Raw genomic sequence first — 22,222 nt, 5'->3', positions numbered from 1 at the left:
CCATTTATAAGGCAAGAACTCCCACTTATTAAACCTGACAGGGCACATCTGTGAAGTGAAAACCATTTCCGGTGACTACCTCTTGGCTACTTTGAAGAACCTAGACTATAAGACATATTTTCAGTTGTTTCACACTTTTTTGTTAAGTATATAATTCCACATGTGTTAATTCATAGTTTTGATGCCTTCAGTGTGAATGTACAATTTTCATAGTCATGAAAATACAGAAAAATCTTTAAATGAGAATGTGTGTCCAAACTTTTGGTCTGTACTATATAATCAAAAGATGTCAGCAGAACATCGGATGGAGTCAGTTTATTATCTGCAATGGAGCAGCTTAACATTGTATGTACCTTTGACATTGCTATGTAGTCCAAACCATCAGAGCAGTTAAAGACCACACACTGCACGGCCAGCGCCTTGGCCAAATCTTTGGTGGTCTCAGTTTTTCCTGTGCCGGCCGGACCTTCTGGAGCTCCACCAAGATTTAGATAAAAAGCACCGATCTACCAATGAAACATGAAAGAACTGGTATGAAATATCAATAATAATTGCTAATAAGTTTCATGCATCATACAAAAGTCAAAAACATTTCTGAGCATAACCCATCACATCATAGCAGAGTCCGCTAGCATCGGTCAGTGAGCGGAGTGATGACCAGGCGTGGGGAGCTGCCCAGGTACTCATAGGCGGACTTCACATTGCAGTTGATGATTCGCACTCTCGCATTCTCATTCTCCCAGTAATAGCGGAGTTGGGCAAGCCACCGGAAGTCTATTCATGAGAAACTCCTGAGGAATGTAGGAAAAGATAGTCAACCTCTAAGACACTGCAGAATCACAAGGGAGAGTTTCTAAAGGGAAGGCAAATGCACATACATTATAGGACAAAACTCCTAGTCACCGAATTCTGCTTTTTTCATTTAGTCCCATTGCCCACGGTGTATAACATCCGGACTCTCAGCCCCCAGTTTATAAAATCCGGCCTCTCGCCTCCCCCGGTGTATAACATCCACCCCTCGCCCCTAGTTTAGTATAACATCTCTCCCCTCGCCCCCCCCGCCAGTGTATAAAATCCATCCCCTCAACCCCACTGTATAACATCCAACCCCAAGTGCTCCATTGCATAACATCTGGCCCCCAGGGTATAAGATCCGGCCCCCAGCCCCGGTGTATAACATCTGTCCCCTCGCTCCCTCCCCCTGGTGTATAACATCCGGCCTCTCGCCCCCCCGGTGTATAATATCCGTCCCCTCGCCCCCCCCCCGCCAGTGTATAAAATCCATCCCCTCAACCCCACTGTATAACATCCAACCCCAAGCCCTCCTTTGCATAACATCTGGCCCCCAGGGTATAACATCCGGCCCCCAGCCCCGGTGTATAACATCTGTCCCCTCGCTCCCTCCCCCTGGTGTATAACATCCGGCCTCTCGCCCCCCCGGTGTATAATATCCGTCCTCTCGCCCCCCCCCGCCAGTGTATAAAATCCATCCCCTCAACCCCACTGTATAACATCCAACCCCAAGCCCTCCTTTGCATAACATCTGGCCCCCAGCCCCGGTGTATAACATCTGTCCCCTCGCTCCCTCCCCCTGGTGTATAACATCCGGCCTCTCACCCCCCCGGTGTATAATATCCGTCCCCTCGCCCCCCCCCCGCCAGTGTATAAAATCCATCCCCTCAACCCCACTGTATAACATCCAACCCCAAGCCCTTCTTTGCATAATATCCGGCCCCAGCCCCGGTGTATAACATCTGTCCCCTCGCTCCCTCCCCCTTGTGTATAACATCTGGCCTCTCGCCCCCCCGGTGTATAATATCCGTCCCCTCGCCCCGGTGTATAATATCCGTCCCCCCGCCCCTGGTGTATAATATCCGTCCCCTCGCCCCTGGTGTATAATATCCGTCCCCTCGCACCTGGTGTATAATATCTGTCCCCTCACCCCGGTATATAATATCCGTCCCCTTGCTCCTCAGTGTATAACATCCAGCCCTCGGACAGTATAACATCTAGCCCCTCGTACCCCTAGGGTATAACATCTGGCCCCTCGGCCTTGTATAACATTAAGACTCTCGCCCCCCACTAGTGTATAGCATCAATCCCCACGCCCCCCGGTGTATAACATCCGCCCTCCCATGCGGTGTGCTGTTACTAACATATGACAGAATGGCTGGTGGTGCAGAGCTCTCTGATACCAGCGCGGTCCTGTAATAGGAGCCACCGGGGTAACAAGTCTGGATATTACATTTCTTCCCTCCTAAATCTTCCCCCATCACATGTGAGTGATATTATTAAGGAGTGGAAGGAACTGCAGCAACTCAGGAGACCCCAGAACATTACAGAGCGGGGTCACTGAGTGCTGAGGAGCAGAGGGCAGAACGCTCTCCTGACTCCATAACTGCAGAGTCCAGATCTACTTTGGTAACAACATCACCACAAACACTGCGCCCCCGCCTGGAGCTTTATGGCCGAGCAGCTGCATGCAGCCTTACATCACCAAGCACGATGCCGAGCGTCGGATGGAGTGGTGTGAAGCCGCCACCACAGGACTCTGGAGGAGACCTGTTCTGTGCAGTGACGGATCACACTTCTCTATCTGGCATCTGATGGACGAGTCTGGATTTGGTGAATGCCAGGAGAACGTTACCCTATTAACTGCATTGTGCCCGCTGGGCAGTTTGGTGGTGGAGGTATGGCCTTGTTTTTAGGGGGTGGTCTAGGCCCCTTAGTTCCAGTGAAAAGATATCTTAATGCTTCAGCACAAGACATTTTAAACAATTGTAGCTTCCAACCCTAAGGGAATAGAAGAGCAGAACTGTTTCCCACACGTTCTCAACCTCAACCCCACTAAACACCTTTAGGATGATTAATTAGAACAAATACTGGAGAATGGCAGCATAAATATGTCACCGCCACATAGGGAAGAACAATGTCAGGCACACATCAATTACATTGCCATATGTCTGCTCAGGCTTAGAATGGCTGACCACTCGGAGAATGACATAATACCTACAAAGAAACCGAACAAAAGGTCATTAAAGGAATTGACATAAAACCCCTTTATTAGTCCATCCATGGTTATAGAACGACACTGCACAGAGGAGGGCACACACACCATTGATAGAAAATATTACAAACCGCACCTAGGCCATCCAAACCACTGACTATAAAGAAGATCAATTGTGGCAATGAGTCATATACAGGGGATGCCGACACCTACAGATGCCAAAACATTCCTATATAGGGACCACCATCTCAATATGCAGAAATGACTACTGCCCCATAGACGTCATTGTAAGTACACCCCAAGATTGCTTTACTGTGACAAGATCAATTGTGTCCTATGAAAACTCAAAGAAAAGAGGGGGGAACATAACATAGATATGGAAAGAACATAGGAATATGGTGAAATGTATGAAGGTGCTCGGCATACTGAGCTGTGATATCTGTAGAGGGACGGACTCCATATTAACATCCTGGATATGGATTAGAATAGGAGGCCATAAAAGCCCCTGTAGGTGTAATGTGGAGGGGGCACAATACCTTTCTCCATGTAGTGTATAATAAATAGAACATGGTATTGGAAAGTTTGCTGCCAGCCATGATGTTTGCACAAACCTGTTTCGATCATTTCCCTGACCACGTCACGAGCGTGCCCCTCTATGGTGACGAGAGCCCCCAATGTGCTGCGAGTCTGCTGGGACAATTGGCCTCCTCGCAAATTGCTCCAAATACCCAGATGTACCTCTATAAAACCCTGCTACAAACAGCATGGAAAACTCAATGCAGATGGATTAATTTTATGCTGGTATTATGGGAAATCCCATACAATGTCTTCCCTTATTGGTAGATATGACGAGAGTAGAGATGAGCGAATGGATTTGCAGGACTCTGGTCCAACAGTCCGGTCAGTATTCCACGGCCGCAGGACCGGAGCCCCGTGAACCGGCATCTCCGGCTCCTCTTTTGATGTCGATGTCATAGTTGTGGTGTGAGGCACAAATGACATCACGCCTGGCCGGCTAATCAAAAGAGGAGCCAGGGATGCCGGCATGTAAGAGGCGGTTAGCAAGGCTCCCATCCAACAGCCACAGACTACTAACCTGCTCTCTTAGACCAAGGTCCTGCAAATTTAGTTGCGCATCTCTAGACAAGATGCATGAATCAATGCAAAATCCCAACAATACTATGGAGCCTTTTGGGTACCTTCAAGATATTGAGCCGCTGTACAACTGCAACCCCCAGGAGAAGACCCCTGGGCAAGAACACTACATGGGCTCTTTGCAGTCTAATAACGTACTGTGAAATAAGCTGCTTGCATCTTTGGATGTGAATGTGGGTCCCCTTACCTCTGTTGCACCAATGGTATATCCCCCCCTGGAAACTCCTATAAGCTGCGTCTCTGGGTATGACAGTCTATTAGCAGGAGAACTCATGAAGTCTGTCTATGAATGTATATATATGTATTTCTCCCAGAAAATTATTACAATTACACGTTTTGTTGTTCACATGTTTATTTCATTTGTGTATATTGGAACAACACAAAAAGAAGATATTAGTCAACAATTTTGGTTCTCAAGTCCTCAGACAGTTCTCTTCTCCTCTTTCTGTTCTCCCTGCTTAGTGTGGCACGTAACAACACAAAGACTGAGTCAACTTTTCCCCTTTGTATCAGGTTTCAGGTGTGATTTTCATATTGCCCGCACCTTTTACTTGCCACAGGTGAGTTTGAACGAGCATCACATGCTTGAAACAAAATTGTTTACCCACAATTTTGGAAAGATGCCAACAATTTTGTCCGACCCATTTATGGGGTTTTGTGTGAAATTATATCCAATTTGCCTTTTTTTGTGTTGTTCCAATACATACAAAGGAAATAAACATGTGTATAACAGAAAATACACATGCAATTTTTTATGGAAAAATACTTCATTTTCTGGAACAACTTCAAGGGTGCCAACACTTCCGGCCATGACTGTTTATAGTGAAGCAACCTTGATCAGTAAAGGAGCTTATGCCGTACCTCCGGGCCACTGACGATAGCTTCATGCACTTCACTTGTCCAGAACATGAGACACACAGAGCACGACCTGTCCCGGCCATTCCCTCACCCAGTCTTTTCTTGCAGTCGCAGGGTATGCCTTTTAAAAAAGAAAGTTAAATTACGTTGACAGAAGCATTTAAGAGAGGGACAACCTTACTAGTATTATCTAGCAAATTCATTTCTACCGATTGCAGGTAGAAGATCTGCTACCTGGCTCTATTGCAAGAGATACATCATCCACAAATCATTCACTGCCGCCAAATAATCTTATACAAATATAAAAGAACTAGATGGTGGCCCGATTCTAATGCATCGGGTATTCTAGAATAGGTATGCGGCCGACCGGGTGCAATCAGCAGAGCTGTGTTTAAATTTGGCGCCAAAATCGCTGATTGGTCGCGTTCGGCAACCGCGACCAATCAGCAAAGCGGTGTTTAAATTTGGCGGCAATATCGATGATTGGTCGCGGGCGGCGGCCGCGACCAATCAGCGAACCGTGTTAGTGAGGACTGGAGAGCGTGTTTAAATTTGGCACCAAAATCGCTGATTAGTCGCGACCAATCAGCCGAGCGGTGTTTAAATTTGGCGCCAATACTGCTGACTGGTCATGGCCGCCGACCGCGACCAATCAGCAGAGCGATGCAGAGCGGGGTTTAAATTCGGCGCCAAAATCACAGATTGGTCGCCGGCCGTGACCAAACAGCAGAGCATTCTTTAAATTTGGCGCCAAAATCGCTGATTGGTCGAGGCCGGCGACAGCGAACAATCAGCAGAGCGTTGTTTAAATTTGGCGCCAATCTCGCTGATTGGTCGCGGATGGCGGCCGCGACCAATCAGCAGTGCGGTGTTTAAATTTGGCACCAAAATCGCTGATTAGTCGCGGCTGGCGGCTGCGACCAATCAGCAGAGCAGGGTTTAAATTTGGCACCAATAATGCTGATGGGTCTTTGCCGGCGACCGCGACCAATCAGCACAGCGGGGTTTACATTTGGCCCCAATGCTGCTGATTGGTCTCGGCCGGCGACCGTGACCAATCAGCAGAGCGTTGTTTAAATTTGGCACCAAAAACGCAGATTGGTCGCGGCCGGTGGTTGCGACCAATCAGCAGAGTGAGGTTTAAATTTGGCGCCAATACTGCTGACTGGTCACGGCCGACAACCGCGACCAATCAGCAGAGCGTTGTTTAAATTTTGCGCCAATACTGCTGATTGATCTCGGCCAGCGACCGCGATCAATCAGCAGAGCGTTGCTTAAATTTGGCGCCAATCTCGTTGATTGGACGCGTCCGGCGTCCGCGTCCAATCAGCACAGCAGTGTTTAAATGTGGCGGCAAGATCGGTGAATGGTCGCGGCCGCTATTTAAATGTGGCGCCCAAATCGGTGATTGGTTGCGGGCAGCGGACGCGACCAATCAGCAGAGCGGTGTTTAACTTTAGCGCCAAGATCACTGATTGGTCGGGTGTGGAGAGCGCGACCAATCAGCGAATCGTATTGGTGAGGAGCGGGGAGCGGAATCGTATTAGAGAGGACAGGGGAGCGCCCCTGCCTGTGCGGCTACTTCCGCTGCGAGAACCCGGGACATGAGCGGGCGCTCGGAGCAGAAGTATCCCGACCCGCAGCGCCGCTCCCCGGTCCTCCCTTCACACCCTAGCCGCTGATGTCCCCACAGTATCCGCAGGGTGTTACAAAGGTCCGGACATTTGTGTTCAAAATCGCTGCCCGCGACCAATCACCGATTTGGGCGCCAATTTTAAATATCGGCCGCGACCAATCACCGATCTTGGCTCCACATTTAAACACCGCTGTGCTGATTGGTCGCCGACGCTGGGCGCAACCAATCACCGATTTTGGCGCCACATTTAAATTTAAATAGCGGCCGCGACCAATTGGATGTCAGCGCCGCTCCCCGGTCCTCCCTTCACACCCTAGCCGCATGGATGTCAGCGCCGCTGCCTGTGCGGATAGTTCCGCTGCAAGAACCCGGGACATGAGCGGGCGCTCGCAGCAGAAGTATCCGGACTCGCAGCGCCGCTCCCCGGTCCTCCCTTCACACCCTAGCCACTGATGTCCCCACAGTATCCGCATGGTGTTACAAAGGTCAGGACATCTGTGTTAAAAATCGCTGATTGGTCGCTGGCGCTGGCCGCGACCAATCACCGATCTTGGCGGCAAATTCAAACACCGCTGTGCTGATTGGTCGCCGACGCTGTGCGCGACCAATCACCAATTTTTGCGGCACATTTAAATAGCGTCCGCGACCAATCAGTACAGCGGTGTTTAAATGTTGAGCCAAGATCGGTGATTGGTCGCGGCCGATATTTAAATTTGGCGCCTAAATCGGTGATTGGTCGGCGGCAGCGTCAGCGACCAATCAGCGATTTTTAACACAAATGTCCGGACCTTTGTAACACCATGCGGATACTGTGGGGACATCAGCGGCTAGGGTGTGAAGGGAGGACCGGGGAGCGGCGCTGCGGGTCGGGATACTTCTGCTGCGAGCGCCCGCTCATGTCCCGGGTTCTCGGAGCGGAAGTATCCGCACAGGCAGCGGCGCTGACATCCATGCGGCTAGGGCGTGAAGGGAGCACCGGGGAGCGGCGCTGACATCCAATTGGTCGCGGCCGCTATTTAAATGTGCCGCACAAATCGGTGATTGGTCGCCGACTTGGCCCGCAACCAATCACTGATCTTGCGGCCAAAGTTAAACACTACGGTGCTAATTGGTCGCGGACGCTGACAGCGACCAATCACCGATTTGGGCGCCACATTCAAATATCGGCCGCGACCAATCACCGATCTTGGCTCCACATTTAAACACCGCTGTGCTGATTGGTCGCCGACGCTGGGTGCGACCAATCACCGATTTTGGTGCCACATTTAAATAGCGTCCGCGACCAATCCGCACAGCGGTGTTTAAATGTGGAGCCAAGATCGGTGATTGGTCGCGGCCGATATTTGAATGTGGCGCCAAAATCGGTGATTGGTCGCTGTCAGCGTCCGCGACCAATCAGCACCGTAGTGTTTAACTTTTGCGGCAAGATCCGTGATTGGTTGTGGGCCAAGACCGCGACCAATCACCGATTTGTGCGGCACTTTTAAATAGCGTTCGCGACCAATTGGATGTCAGCGCCGCTCCCCGTTCCTCCCTTCACACCCTAGCCGCATGGATGTCAGCGGCGCTGCCTGTGCGGATACTTCCGCTCCGAGAACCCGGGACATGAGCGGGCGCTCGGAGCAGAAGTATCCCGACCCGCAGCGCCGCTCCCCGGTCCTCCCTTCACACCCTAGCTGCTGATGTCCCCACAGTATCCGCATGGTGTTACAAAGGTCCGGACATTTGTGTTAAAAATCGCTGATTGGTCGCTGGCGCTGCCCGCGACCAATCACCGATTTGGGCGCCAAATTTAAATATCGGCCGCGACCAATCACCGATCTTGGCTCCACATTTAAACACCGCTGTGCTGATTGGTCGCGGCTGATATTTAAATTTGGCGCCCAAATCGGTGATTGGTCGCGGGCAGCGCCAGCGACCAATCAGCGATTTTTAACACAAATGTCCGGACCTTTGTAAGACCATGCGGATACAGTGGGGACATCAGCGGCTAGGGTGTGAAGGGAGGACCGGGGAGCGGCGCTGCGAGTCCAGATACTTCTGCTGCGAGCGCCCGCTCATGTCCCGGGTTCTCGGAGCGGAAGTATCCGCACAGGCAGCGCCGCTGACATCCATGCGGCTAGGGTGTGAAGGGAGGACCGGGGAGCGGCGCTGACATCCATGCGGCTAGGGTGTGAAGGGAGGACCGGGGAGTGGCGCTGACATTCAATTGGTCACGGACGCTATTTAAAAGTGCCGCACAAATCGGTGATTGGTCGCTGTCTTGGCCCGCGACCAATGACTGATCTTGGCGCCAAAGTTAAACACTATTGTGCTGATTGGTCGCGGACGCTGACCGCGACCAATCACCGATTTGGGCGCCAAATTGAAATATCGGCCGCGACCAATCACCGATTTTGGCGCCAAATTTAAATATCGGCCGCGACCAATCACCACAGCGGTGTTTAAATGTGGAGCCAAGATCTGTGATTGGTCGCGGGCAGCGTCGGCGACCAATCAGCACAGCGGTGTTTAAGTTTTGCGCTAAGATCAGTGATTGGTCGGGTCCGAAGACCGCGATCAATCATCGAATCGTCTTGGTGAGGACCGGGGAGCGGCGCTGCCTGTGCGGCTACTTCCGCTGCGAGAACCCGGGACATAGCGGGCGCTCACAGCAGAAGTATCCCGACCCGCAGCGCCGCTCCCCGGTCCTCCCTTCCGCATGGAGGTCAGCGACGCCGGCGGTCCTTCCGCTGCTACCGGCCGGGAGATGAGCGCCTCGCGGCGCTCATCTTCCGGCTGCATCTCCATCCCGCAGATGGGTCCGTCGGTCGGGTTCCTTCTGCTGTTGCCGGCCGGGAGATGAGCGCCTTGCGCCGGTCATCTCCCGGCTGCATCGCCGCTCAGCTCCGTCCCGCAGATGAGCCGCTAACGGCCGCCATCTTTTTTTAGAAATCCCCCGGCGCTGATTGGCCGCTGCCGGACCAATGAGCGACGCGGGATTTCCTGGACAGACAGACACACAGACAGACAGACGGGATAAGACGATTATATATATAGACTAGATTAGTTCCAATTAATGCTTTTGGTCTGTAGGTAGATCCGTACCATTCGTGACCGAGCAATAACATCATGCACGCTCCTTAACATGACATCTTCCCCTTGGATGAGCCACTTCTCCACGGCCCCCCGAGCCTCGGAGGTGGAGATGGTCTGGATGAGCTCTACGCGTTCCCCCTCGGTGCTGTACATGGCTTTGATGTCCAGGTTAGGAAGGAGCTCCAGCTTTGCTATGCCTTCAAAGCCCTTCTTTAGATGTGGTTGGACCCGCAGAGGATCTTTAGTCTCAGAGAGAATTTCTAGCATTTCGTCGTTGGACAGGAAGAAAAAGCTAAAGCGAAAATGCACAATATGATAAAGATGTCATTAAAGTATTGGGTCAGGCGCCATTTGTATTAGTGTCTATGTGAGAAAATAGAAAAGCAAAGCTTTAAAGTAAAGATTCAGTCCCCATACACATTGGATTAAAATAGTTTAAACCTGACGATTGCAGCAGGACCGGCCTACCCACTGATGTGTATGGGGGTCTCCTGACTCTCCCCCGATAGAGGATGTCAGGGCCAGAAGGATCGGGCAGATGGGATTTCAATACCCGGTCTTTTGGTTCTCAGGGGAGATAACCCGCTGCCGGAGGTGTCCAGTACCGACTTTCTCCTCTCTCCCCATTAAAACCACATGACTGTTCAGCAGAATAGGTGGGAGTCAGGAGAAATAGCCAAATAACCATTCAGACCACGGGTATCTCATATGTCATGCGTATGGTTAGCTTAAAGGGGCTATCCAGCTTTGGGAACTTTTTTTTATTTAACTGAAATGTGTATTCCCATCTCCAGGATTCTACCCCAATATGTAGTATGCGTAATAATAATAATATTAGCAAATACCTCCAATTAGAAGTTTAGTATAGTTCTTCTGATTTGTTTTGTCGCTTACCCCATGTGCAGGGCATTGCAGTAGCTTAGGTTACGACCACTAGCAAATAACTGTCACTATATGAGTGGTCGTAACCATGGATACCGAAGCTACTGCAATGCCTTGCACATGGGGAAAGCGACATAGTGAATCAGAAGAACTATACTACACTTCTAATTGGAGGTATTTGCTAATATTATTATTATTACTACGCCTACTACATATTGGGATAGGATCTTGGAGATGGGAATACCCATTTAATTGCGAGTATTTGCGACAATTCAGTTTCATTAAAAATGTTGCACCGTTAGGCTTTTTGTTTCCTGCACATTCAGCTTTGATGTGATCTGTGGTCATAAATCGGCTAAGAGGAGCTGAAAAAAGACCGATTAAAAATAAGTCCAATAGCCAGCGCAACACAGAGCCAATAGAAGGCAAACAGTGCAAAATTATTAATGAAATCCAATTACAAAAATGATTTCAATGCGTTTAAATAAGAAAAAAAAATATTTAAGGAATATATACAATCATTGCAACAAGTGAAAGGACTATACCGTGGGAAAAAAGCCTCTTCTTCTCCAGATAGGCATTCAGCCCTTTCATGATTTTATCCAGAAGCACATTGCTGTCCTGAAGTTTCTCCAGAAGTCCGGTCAGAGAAGTGGCGCTTAAAACCTAAAACAAAGTAGATAGCCCATAAGTAAGATTCCATTATATAGTTATAGAGACTGAAAAAAGGTCACATTCATTGACTATTGTGCCAATAGTTTATATTAAAAGAAAAATTAGAACCTATTTGGATAGAAAATAGAAGATGCGGGAGGCTGGAGTCCAGGCAGTGCGGAGCCCCATAACCCGGGATCCTTGTGATGGAAGCATCAGGACACGGACTCTTGGAAAACATCAAACCTGGATGCAAGATGACCGTGCTTTCTTGTATCAGTCCACCATGAAGCATCCATTTACCTTCGGGTCTTTAACGCAATGTTTCATGATCTCTCTCCAGTTTCTGTCCACAGTCTGGAATAAGCGTCCTTCTTCAGGCATTTGCTGCATGATGTCCTCAGAAGAGAAGATTAAAGCCACTGGGTCGGCACCTTCAGCCATTCATCAATGGTTTCCTGGATCCTTATCAGTCGTTCCTCCCATTGCTTAAAGGAGGAGAGCAAAAAGTTAATTACACATAAAATGAAAAGGATAGAAAAAAAATGCTATCATTTTAGAAGATAAATTATCAATGGATATGAATTCTGAATTGTTGGACATTTGTAGGGAAAGTTTGGTGAGACTCCTTGATACCATCCCCTTTACATGTAAGCTGGAGCCGCATGTAACTTTAGCCTCGGAGATCCTAATGAAACCTTAGCTTCTGCTAATAAGCAAGTGAAGATTTTAAGCTGAGTGACAACATTTACTGTGGGTGGGAACTCCTTAATCCCTTCAGGACCGGATAATTTTTTGTTTTGCATTTTTTCCTTCCCTTCTTCAAAAAGCCATACATTTTTTAATTTTTCCATTGATATAGCTGCAAGAGGCTATGTAATGTGCTGTAGCTTAACCCCTTCCCAACATATGACATACTGTTAAGCCATATGCCATGTTCCTGCAGATGTGCAAAATTTGGACCTGGGCCCCCACCAGCATGTTGGTCAGATGTATGGGCCCTTGTAGCATTCTAGATCCGATAATGATGCGCGTGTTCGTCCCTGCCTTGGATGTTTCCCATTGTAGCCCCATCCTATAATAATGTCTCTCATTCTAGGCCCCTTCCTGGTATAATGTTCCCCATCCTGCGCCCCTTCCTGTTATAATATCCCCGATCCTGGGCCTCTTCCTGTTATAATATCCACCTTCTGTGTATAATACCCCCCATCCTGAGCCCCTTTCAGCAATAACGTCCCAATCCTGGGCTCCTTCCTGGTATAATGTCCTTGGTCCTGGGCCTCTTACTGTAATAATGTCCCCCATCCTGGCCCCTTCCTGTAACAATGTCCCCAATCCTGGTACAATGTCCCCCATCCTATAACAATGTCCTCCATCCTGGTATCCTGTCCCCCATCCTAGGCCCCATTCTGGTATAATGACCTCCATCCTTGTGCCCTTCCTGGTGTAATGTCCTTCATCCTGGCCCATGTCATGGTATAATGACCCCCATTCTGGTATAATGCTCCCTATCCTGGGCCCTTTCCTTGTATAATGTTCCCCATCCTGGGCCCCTTCTTTATATAATGCTCCCCATCCTGGGCCCCTTCCTTGTCTTATTCTCCCCACCCTGAGCCCCTTCCTTGTCTAATGCTCCCCATCCTTGGCCCTTTCCTGGTATAATGTTCTGTCGTTCTTTTCTAATACATTAAATAAACAAAAATAAATGATTCTTCTTACCTTCCTGCGCTCCCACGACATGCGGCGTCTTCTTCTGTAGCTGATTTCAGTGTGCCGGCAAGGGCAGCGCATGACGTCACTTCCATGCGTCGCTCGTGACTGGCACGCCGACATCAGCTACTGGCCTTTGATTGGCTGGCGGCATGCATTGCAGCTCAGGGACCCGGCATGTCCCTGCGCAGCAATATACTTCAGCTGAATGTGCGTCCTCAGACTGTGGAAGTGCCATAAATATATGAGATGGGAATACCACTCTGCCACTGTGCGTTCCTTTATGCACTTTACCCTCCTTTTTGGCACTCTTTGTGGTAAGAGACTACCTTAAAAAATGTTTTATGTGACATGTATCTGATTATTTGTGGGCAGGAGCATTATTTAGATGGATACCTGATGCATATGGCAAGTGTAAATCCAATGACTATGGAATACTTATGGATTACTTTTTGATATATGATTACACTCATTGGATTGTCTTGATATACTAACCTTATGCTATATTATCTATATTGCTCATGTCCCACTGTGACCATATGCGTGACCATATATGTATACTTTGTAACATATCTTGCTACATTGGTAATCTAATTAGTGTCTTTATACTATCCGTATTATGTCATTTCTCTTTTTACTATGTACGTTTTTTAACTTGATGGAATAAAAATTTATATTTTTTACGCCAATTAACTCTTTCTTCTCCTATGTACCCATGTGTTTCATGAGTTGGCTCAGTTTGGCAAATCTGGGATATATTTCCCCCCGGATATGCCAACTTTACCCCTATAGGGTCTATTTAGTTGTATCACTCTGAGTCTATGTCTGATCCAGAGATACAATAATGAACATGAATCCTTATATATCACGGATCTTGCAGCCGCCTTTACCTGCTTGGACATAAGTGTTATATAGTTACATAGTTTAAAAGGCCGAAAAAAGACAAGCGTCCATCCAGTTCAGCCTATTTCTTGTGCACTGCAGCTATTCCGCAGCGTTGATCCAGGGGAAGGCAAAAAAAAAACATGCGGTATAGGCCAATCTGGCCAATCTGGCAGTCAGATTAAATCCCTGGATTAATTAACTATCACCAAGCATAAGATGTAATTTTATTGTTCTCAAGAAAGGCGTCCAGGCCTCTCTTGAACTCATTGAGTTGGACATCACCACTTCCTCTCCCAGAGAATTCCAGAGTCTCACAGCTCTGACCGTAAAGAATCCCCTTCTATGCTGGTGCAGGAACCTCCTTTCCTCCAGACGCATAGTGTGCCCCCTCGTCTTTGTCACCATCCTTGGTATAAACAGGTCATGGGAGAGATCTCTGTACAGCCCCCTGATGTATTTATACATGTTTATGAGGTCTCCCCTAAGCCTTCTCTTTTCCAACGTAAATAGGCCTAATTTGGACAACCTCTCTGGGTATTCTAGTCCCTCCATTCCCTTTATTACCTTAGTCGCTCTCCTTTGTACCCTCTCTAGCTCCAATATGTCTTTCCTGAGTACCGGAGCCCAGAACTGTGCACAATATTCTAAGTGCGGCCTTACCAGCGCTTTATACAGAGGAAGAACAATGTTCTCATCATATGCCCCTATTCCTCTTCTGATGCATGCCATGACTCTATTTGCCTTCGCAGCTGCTGCCTGACACTGGGCACTCCAATTTAATTTGCTGTTAACCAAGACGCCCAGGTCCTTCTCCATGTCAGATTTCCCCAACGGTTTCCCATTTAATATGTATGGGTGACTGCTGTTTTTCTTTCCCATGTGCATGACCTTACATTTATCGGCATTGAACCCCATTTGCCATTTTTTGGCCCAACTCCCCAATTTATCTAAATCCTCCTGTAGCTGTGCCCTATCCTCATCTGTATTAACTACGTTACAAAGTTTAGTATCATCTGCAAATATTGCTATTTTACTATGCAACCCTTCCACTAGATCATTAATAAGTATATTAAATAATATAGTGCCCAAGACAGACCCTTGAGGCACCCCGCTAGTCGAGACGCAGTTATAAAAGGAATCCAATTTGTCCGCATTAATCAACTGCAGGGCATCTTGATTGGCAAATAGATTGATCACTTTGGGGTACCAAGTGTTCAGCAACTTTTCTTCTGTCTTGGCACAAGCCAAGGATACGCTGTTCCTCAGGGATTCACATTCTACAGGACCCCTGGACCCGACAAAGAATAAAGCACTTTATCATATTAAACCTGACAGGGCACACCTGTGAGGTGAAGACCATTTCCGGTGACTACCTCTAGAAGCTCATCAAGAGAACGCCAAGAGTGTGCAAAGCAGTCATCAAAGCCAAAGGGGGCTACTCTGAAGAACCTAGAATATAAGACATATTTTCAGTTGTTTCACACTTTTTTGTTAAGTATATAATTCCACATGTGTTAATTCATAGTTTTGATGCCTTCAGTGTGAATGTACAATTTTCATAGTCATGAAAATACAGAAAAATCTTTAAATGAGAAGGTGTGTCCAAACTTTTGGTCTGTACTGTATATATCCACCCATATACAGTATACATATACACACATATACAGTATACATATATACACACCCATATACAGTATACATATATACACCCATATACAGTATACATATATACACACATATACAGTATACATATATACACACCCAGTATACAGTATATATATATACACACCCATATACTGTATATATATATATATATATATACACACCCATATACAGTATACATATATACACACATATACAGTATACATATATATACACACACATATACAGTATACATATATACACACATATACCAGTATACATATATATACACCCATATACAGTATACATATATATACACACTTATACAGTATACATATATACACACCCAGTATACAGTATATATATATATATACACACCCATATACTGTATATATATATATATATATATATACACACACCATATACAGTATACATATATACACACATATACAGTATACATATATACACATATATACACACATATACACACACATACCAGTATACATATATATATACACACGCCCATATACAGTATACAGTGCTGGCCAAAAGTATTGGCACCCCTGCAATTCTGTCAGATAATGCTCAATTTCTTCCTGAAAATGATTGCAATCATAAATTCTTTGGTATTATTCTCTTCATTTAATTTGTCTTCAATGAAAAAAACACAAAAAGAATTGTCCTAAAGCCAGATTGGATATAATTCCACACCAAACATAAAAAAGGGGGTGGACAAAAGTATTGGCACCCTTTGAAAAATCATGTGATGCTTCTCTAATTCGTGTAATTAACAGCACCTGTAACTTACCTGTGGCACCTAACAGGTGTTGGCAATAGCTAAATCACACTTGCAGCCAGTTAACATGGATTAAAGTTGACTCAGCCTCTGTCCTGTGTCCTTGTGTGTACCACATTGAGCATGGAGAAAAGAAAGAAGACCAAAGAATTGTCTGAGGACTTGAGAAACCAAATTGTGAGGAAGCATGAGCAATCTCAAGGCTACAAGTCCATCTCCAAAGACCTGAATGTTCCTGTGTCTTCCGTGCGCAGTGTCATCAAGAAGTGTAAAGCCCATGGCACTGTGGCTAACCTCCCTAGATGTGGACGGAAAAAAAAATTGACGAGAGATTTCAACGCAAGATTGTGCGGATGGTGGATAAAGAACCTCGACTAACATCCAAACAAGTTCAAGCTGCCCTGCAGTCCGAGGGTACAGCAGTGTCAACCCATACTATCCGTTGGCGTCTGAATGAAAAGGGACTGTATGGTAGGATACCCAGGAAGACCCCACTTCTTACCCCGAGACATAAAAAAGCCAGGCTGGAGTTTGCCAAAACTTACCTGAGAAAGCCTAAAACGTTTTGGAAGAATGTTCTCTGGTCAGATGAGACAAAAGTAGAGCTTTTTGGGAAAAAGCATCAACATAGAGTGTACGGGAAAAAAAAAGAGGCATTCAAAGAAAAGAACACGGTCCCTACAGTCAAACATGGCGGAGGTTCCCTGATGTTTTGGGGTTGCTTTGCTGCCTCTGGCACTGGACTGCTTGACCGTGTGCATGGCATTATGAAGTCTGAAGACTACCAACAAATTTTGCAGCATAATGTAGGGCCCAGTGTGAGAAAGCTGGGTTTCCCTCAGAGGTCATGGGTCTTCCAGCAGGACAATGACCCAAAACACACTTCCAAAAGCACTATAAAATGGTTTTAGAGAAAGCACTGGAGACTTCTAAGGTGGCCAGCAATGAGTCCAGACCTGAATCCCATAGAACACCTGTGGAGAGATCGCAAAATGGCAGTTTGGAGAAGGCTCCCTTCAAATATCAGGGACCTGGAGCAGTTTGAAGTGACCGCGGGCAAGGCCGCGCATTGGTATCTATGATCTGGCCCAGCAAGATCCCCACACACAGACTCTATCTTGACAACCGTATCTTTACTCGCATACATTTTTAACACAGCAAAGAAAAAAAAACAATAAATGACAACCGTAAATATGCACAGTAATAACGTGTACTGATAAGCTGACCCTCACTGTCCCTACTCACACGTTACCAGTCCTTTACTCCAGAAGGATGTGTCCCCCGTCGCAGGCCTGTCTGTCTTTGCAGGAAGGCGTCCCAGCCGGAAAAAAAACAGGAACAGCAGAATTCGCGGAAACGAAGGAAGGGATACTTCGGCCTCTCGCCAGAGGTCCCGCTTACAGTCTCTCTGATCCGGATAGAAGCTCTGGTGGGTCCCCTTATGTAGTCCACACTCCAGTAGCAGGGAGTGTAACAGCTGAATCCTTCAGCAGTGCAGGAGCTGGGGAAGGCTCCGAGGATATGGTGTCAGATAGAAGAAATCACGTTGAGAGTCTCTCCTGCGCCACACACGAGGGCCTGCACACCGTCCTGGCTCTTTTCACAGACCACAGCAGACTCTGCGCGCGCTTTTTCCTGCTTCCCACTTTGGTCACGTGACTCTCTAGGGCGGGAAACAGGAGGCTCAGTCTTTTTCTCTGTCATCACACCCTGCGCAGGTGCTACCTCTGGCCACAAGGTGGCAACATCATCCTGTGTAATCACTTCTGTAACAGGCTCTATATCAATTATCACAGAACAGCCAGAGACGGCCAGCTCACTACAAGTTTGCCAAAGAAGAATGGTCTACGATTCCAGCAGAGCATTGTAAGAAACTCATTGATGGTTACCGGAAGCGGTTGTTCACAGTTATTTTGGCTAAAGGTTGTGCAACCAAGTATTAGGCTGAGGGTGCCAATACTTTTGTCCGGCCCATTTTTGGAGTTTTGTGTGAAATGATCAATGATTTTATTTTTGCTTCATTCTCTTTTGTGTTTTTCCTTGCAAGCAAATTAAATGAAGATAATAATACCAAAGAATTTGTGATTGCAATCATTTTCAGGAAGAAACTGAGTATTATCTGACAGAATTGCAGGGGTGCCAATACTTTTGGCCAGCACTGTACATATATATATACACACACACACAGCATACATATATACACCCATATACAGTATACATATACACACATCTACAGTATACATATATATACACCTATATACAGTATACATATATACACACCCATATACAGTATACATATATACACAGTATAGATATACACACACATATACAGTATACATATATATACACACACATACAGTATACATATACACACACATACAGTATACATATATACACACCCATATACAGTATACATATATACACACCCATATACAGTATACATATATATATACATACAGTATACATATATATACACATATACAGTATACATATATATACACACACATACAGTATACATATATACACACATATACAGTATACATATATATACACACACATACAGTATACATATATACACACCCATATACAGTATACATATACACACCCATATACAGTATACATATATACACACCCATATACAGTATACATATATATATACATACAGTATGCATATACACATATACAGTATACATATATATATACATACATATAGAGTATCTATAATATAATGCTACAAGCGTCCCTCTGTCTGAAGCCTTTATAGTCTGCGCTAGTGCGACACGCCTGCACAGTCTGGCTCCAGACTGAAGAACGCATGGAGCCGTTACAGGTAAGAGGAGTGTATGGTGCTGGAGATCACGGTATGCGTATACACTGAACACATACCGCGATCTCTGGCGCCATACTTACATACTTACCTGACCGGGATGAGCGCTACCGCGGCGCTTCTGTTCGGTCCGGAGTCCGGGGGAAGAGGGAGGCATTGAAATCGGCACATGCGCATAGCGCTATCCGGCGCCATTTTACTGAAGACACATTTGCAATGTGTCTTCAGCAAAATGGAGCCGGACAGCGTGGTATGAGCACACGCGTACTTCGGCGCCGCACTCCTCCCCCGGCCTCCAGCAGAACGGGAAACAGCGCTGGAGCACAGGGAAGAAAGGTGAGTATAAGTGTTTATTTTCTTGTATGTGTGTGTAGCATGATAGGGATGAGGGGTGCCATACATACCAGGATTGGGGGGTGAGGGGTGCCATACATACCAGGATTGGGGGGTGAGAGGACCATACATACCAGGATTGGCGGGTGAGGGGACTATCCATACCAGGATTGGGGGGTGAGGGGTGCCATGCATACCAGGATTGGGGGGTAAGGGGACCATGCATAACAGGATTGGGGGTGAGGGGACCATGCATAACAGGATTGGGGGTGAGGGGTGCCATGCATAACAGGATTGGGGGTGAGGGGTGCCATGGATATCAGGATAGGGATGAGGGGTACCATGCATACCAGGATTGGGGATGTGAGGGAGTACCATAGATACCAGAATAGGGATGAGGGGGTACCATGCATACCAGGATTGGGGGTGAGGGGTACCATGTATACCAGAATTGAGGGGTGAGGGGACCATGCATACCAGGATTGGGGCTGAGGGGTGCCATGTATACCAGAATTGGGGGGGGGACCATGCATACCAGGATTGGGGAATGAGGGGTGCCATGCATACCAGGATTGGGGAATGAGGGGTGCCATGGATACCAGGATTGGGGGTGAGGGGTGCCATGCATACCAGGATTGGGGAATGAGCGGTGCCAAGTATACCAGGATTGGGGGTGAGGGGTGCCATGCATACCAGGATTGGGGGGTGAGGGGTGCCATGTATACCAGGATTGGGAGGTGAGGTGACCATGCATACCAGGATTGGGGAATGAGGGATGCCATGTATACCAGAATTGGGGGGTGAGGGGACCATACATACCAGGATTGGGGGGTGAGGGGACCATGCATACCAGAATTAGGGGGTGAGGGGTGCCATGTATACCAGGATTGGGGAATGAGGGATGCCATGTATACCAGAATTGAGGGGTGAGGGGACCATGTATACCAGGATTGGGGGATGAGGGGTGCCATGTATACCAGGATTGGGGGTGAGGGGTGCCATGCATACCAGGATTGGAGAATGAGGGGTGCCATGTATACCAGGATTGGGGGGTGAGGGGACCATGCATACCAGGATTGGGGGGTGTGGGGACCATGCATACCAGGATTGGGGGGTGAGGGGACCATGCATACCAGGATTGGGGGGTGATGGGTGCCATGTATACCAGGATTGGGGAATGAGGGGTGCCATGCATACCAGGATTGGGGAATGAGGGGTGCCATGCATACCAGGATTGGGGAATGAGGGGTGTCATGTATACCAGGATTGGGGGTGAGGGGTGCCATGCATACCAGGATTGGGGAGTGAGGGGTGCCATGTATACCAGGATTGGGAGGTGAGGGGACCATGCATACCAGGATTGAGGAATGAGGGGTGCCATGTATACCAGGATTGGGGGGTGGAGGGACCATGCATACCAGGATTGGGGGATGAGGGGTGCCATGCATACCAGGATTGGGGAATGAGGGGTGCCATGTATACCAGGATTAGGGGGTGAGGGGTGCCATGCATACCAGGATTGGGGGGTGATGGGTGCCATGTATACCAGGATTGGGGAATGAGGGGTGCCATGCATACCAGGATTGGGGAATGAGGGGTGCCATGCATACCAGGATTGGGGAATGAGGGGTGTCATGTATACCAGGATTGGGGGTGAGGGGTGCCATGCATACCAGGATTGGGGGGTGAGGGGTGCCATGTATACCAGGATTGGGGGTGAGGGGTGCCATGCATACCAGGATTGGGGAATGAGGGGTGCCATGTATACCAGGATTAGGGGGTGAGGGGTGCCATGCATACCAGGATTGGGGGGTGATGGGTGCCATGTATACCAGGATTGGGGAATGAGGGGTGCCATGCATACCAGGATTGGGGAATGAGGGGTGCCATGCATACCAGGATTGGGGAATGAGGGGTGTCATGTATACCAGGATTGGGGGTGAGGGGTGCCATGTATACCAGGATTGGGGGTGAGGGGTGCCATGTATACCAGGATTGGGGGTGAGGGGTGCCATGCATACCAGGATTGAGGAATGAGGTGTGCCATGTATACCAGGATTAGGGGGTAAGGGGACCATGCATACCAGGATTAGGGGGTGAGGGGTGCCATGCATACCACAATAGGATGGGGGCAGCACAAATACCAGGATGGGAGACCATATACCAATAAAAATGCTCGCCACCCGGGCGTAGAACGGGTTCAATAGCTAGTACATATATACACGCATATATACAGTAATACAGCATATACATACACATATATACTGTATATACACACACACACATATATATATATATCTGGCGACAGGGCCCCGCTGCGTCCTCTGTGTCTCTGTACAGATATAAGTGTAGCACGTCCTGGATCCAGCACAGGTGACAGTCTGCCATAGAGCTGACGTGCAGTACATACACTGTGTTATGGGGGCGCTCACCTGTGCGGACCCCGCGCTCCGGCCGCTACTTCTCTGCTCATATAAGGTCTCTCTTTCTGCCATTAAATAATTCGGTTGTCATGGCAGTGGAGGCGGGGCGTTGGTAGGGGGCGTGTCTGGTATAGGGCAGATTGGGGCGGGGCTGTCATGCAGTGCTTGTCTCATCGCTGTAATTTCCTGCTGATGCCACCTGGTGGACAGCATTGGTTAGTACGCGCTGAGAATGCTCACATGGTGGGGGAGGGGCAGCTTATATATGTATATACACAGTCACAATGCAGTTAGGGTTATGTTCACACAGTGTTTTTTTAAACGTTTTTTTCCACAT

General features: G+C 47.7%; 1 protein-coding gene across 1 annotated transcript; it reads right to left on the bottom strand.

Moving 5' to 3' along the window:
• Window positions 1–205: 205 nt before the first annotated feature.
• LOC141229504 (dynein axonemal heavy chain 12-like) lies at window positions 206–21,986 on the bottom strand. Its single transcript, XM_073667488.1, has 6 exons — window positions 21,895–21,986; window positions 11,574–11,758; window positions 11,162–11,282; window positions 9,744–10,026; window positions 5,024–5,141; window positions 206–791 (listed from the first exon to the last, which is right to left on the bottom strand). The coding sequence occupies exons 2-4, from the start codon at window positions 11,712–11,714 to the stop codon at window positions 9,995–9,997; spliced, it is 294 nt and encodes a 97-aa protein (XP_073523589.1). The 5' UTR covers window positions 11,715–11,758; window positions 21,895–21,986; the 3' UTR covers window positions 206–791; window positions 5,024–5,141; window positions 9,744–9,994.
• Between the last annotated feature and the right edge of the window lie 236 nt (window positions 21,987–22,222).

This window comes from Phyllobates terribilis, unplaced genomic scaffold (genome assembly GCF_046119375.1).
Source record: "Phyllobates terribilis strain yellow unplaced genomic scaffold, ASM4611937v1 Scaffold_483__1_contigs__length_1377234, whole genome shotgun sequence".
NCBI classification, from domain to species: domain Eukaryota; kingdom Metazoa; phylum Chordata; class Amphibia; order Anura; family Dendrobatidae; genus Phyllobates; species Phyllobates terribilis.
Note: the sequence above shows the minus strand (reverse complement) of the source record. Positions and strands in the feature narration are given on the sequence as shown.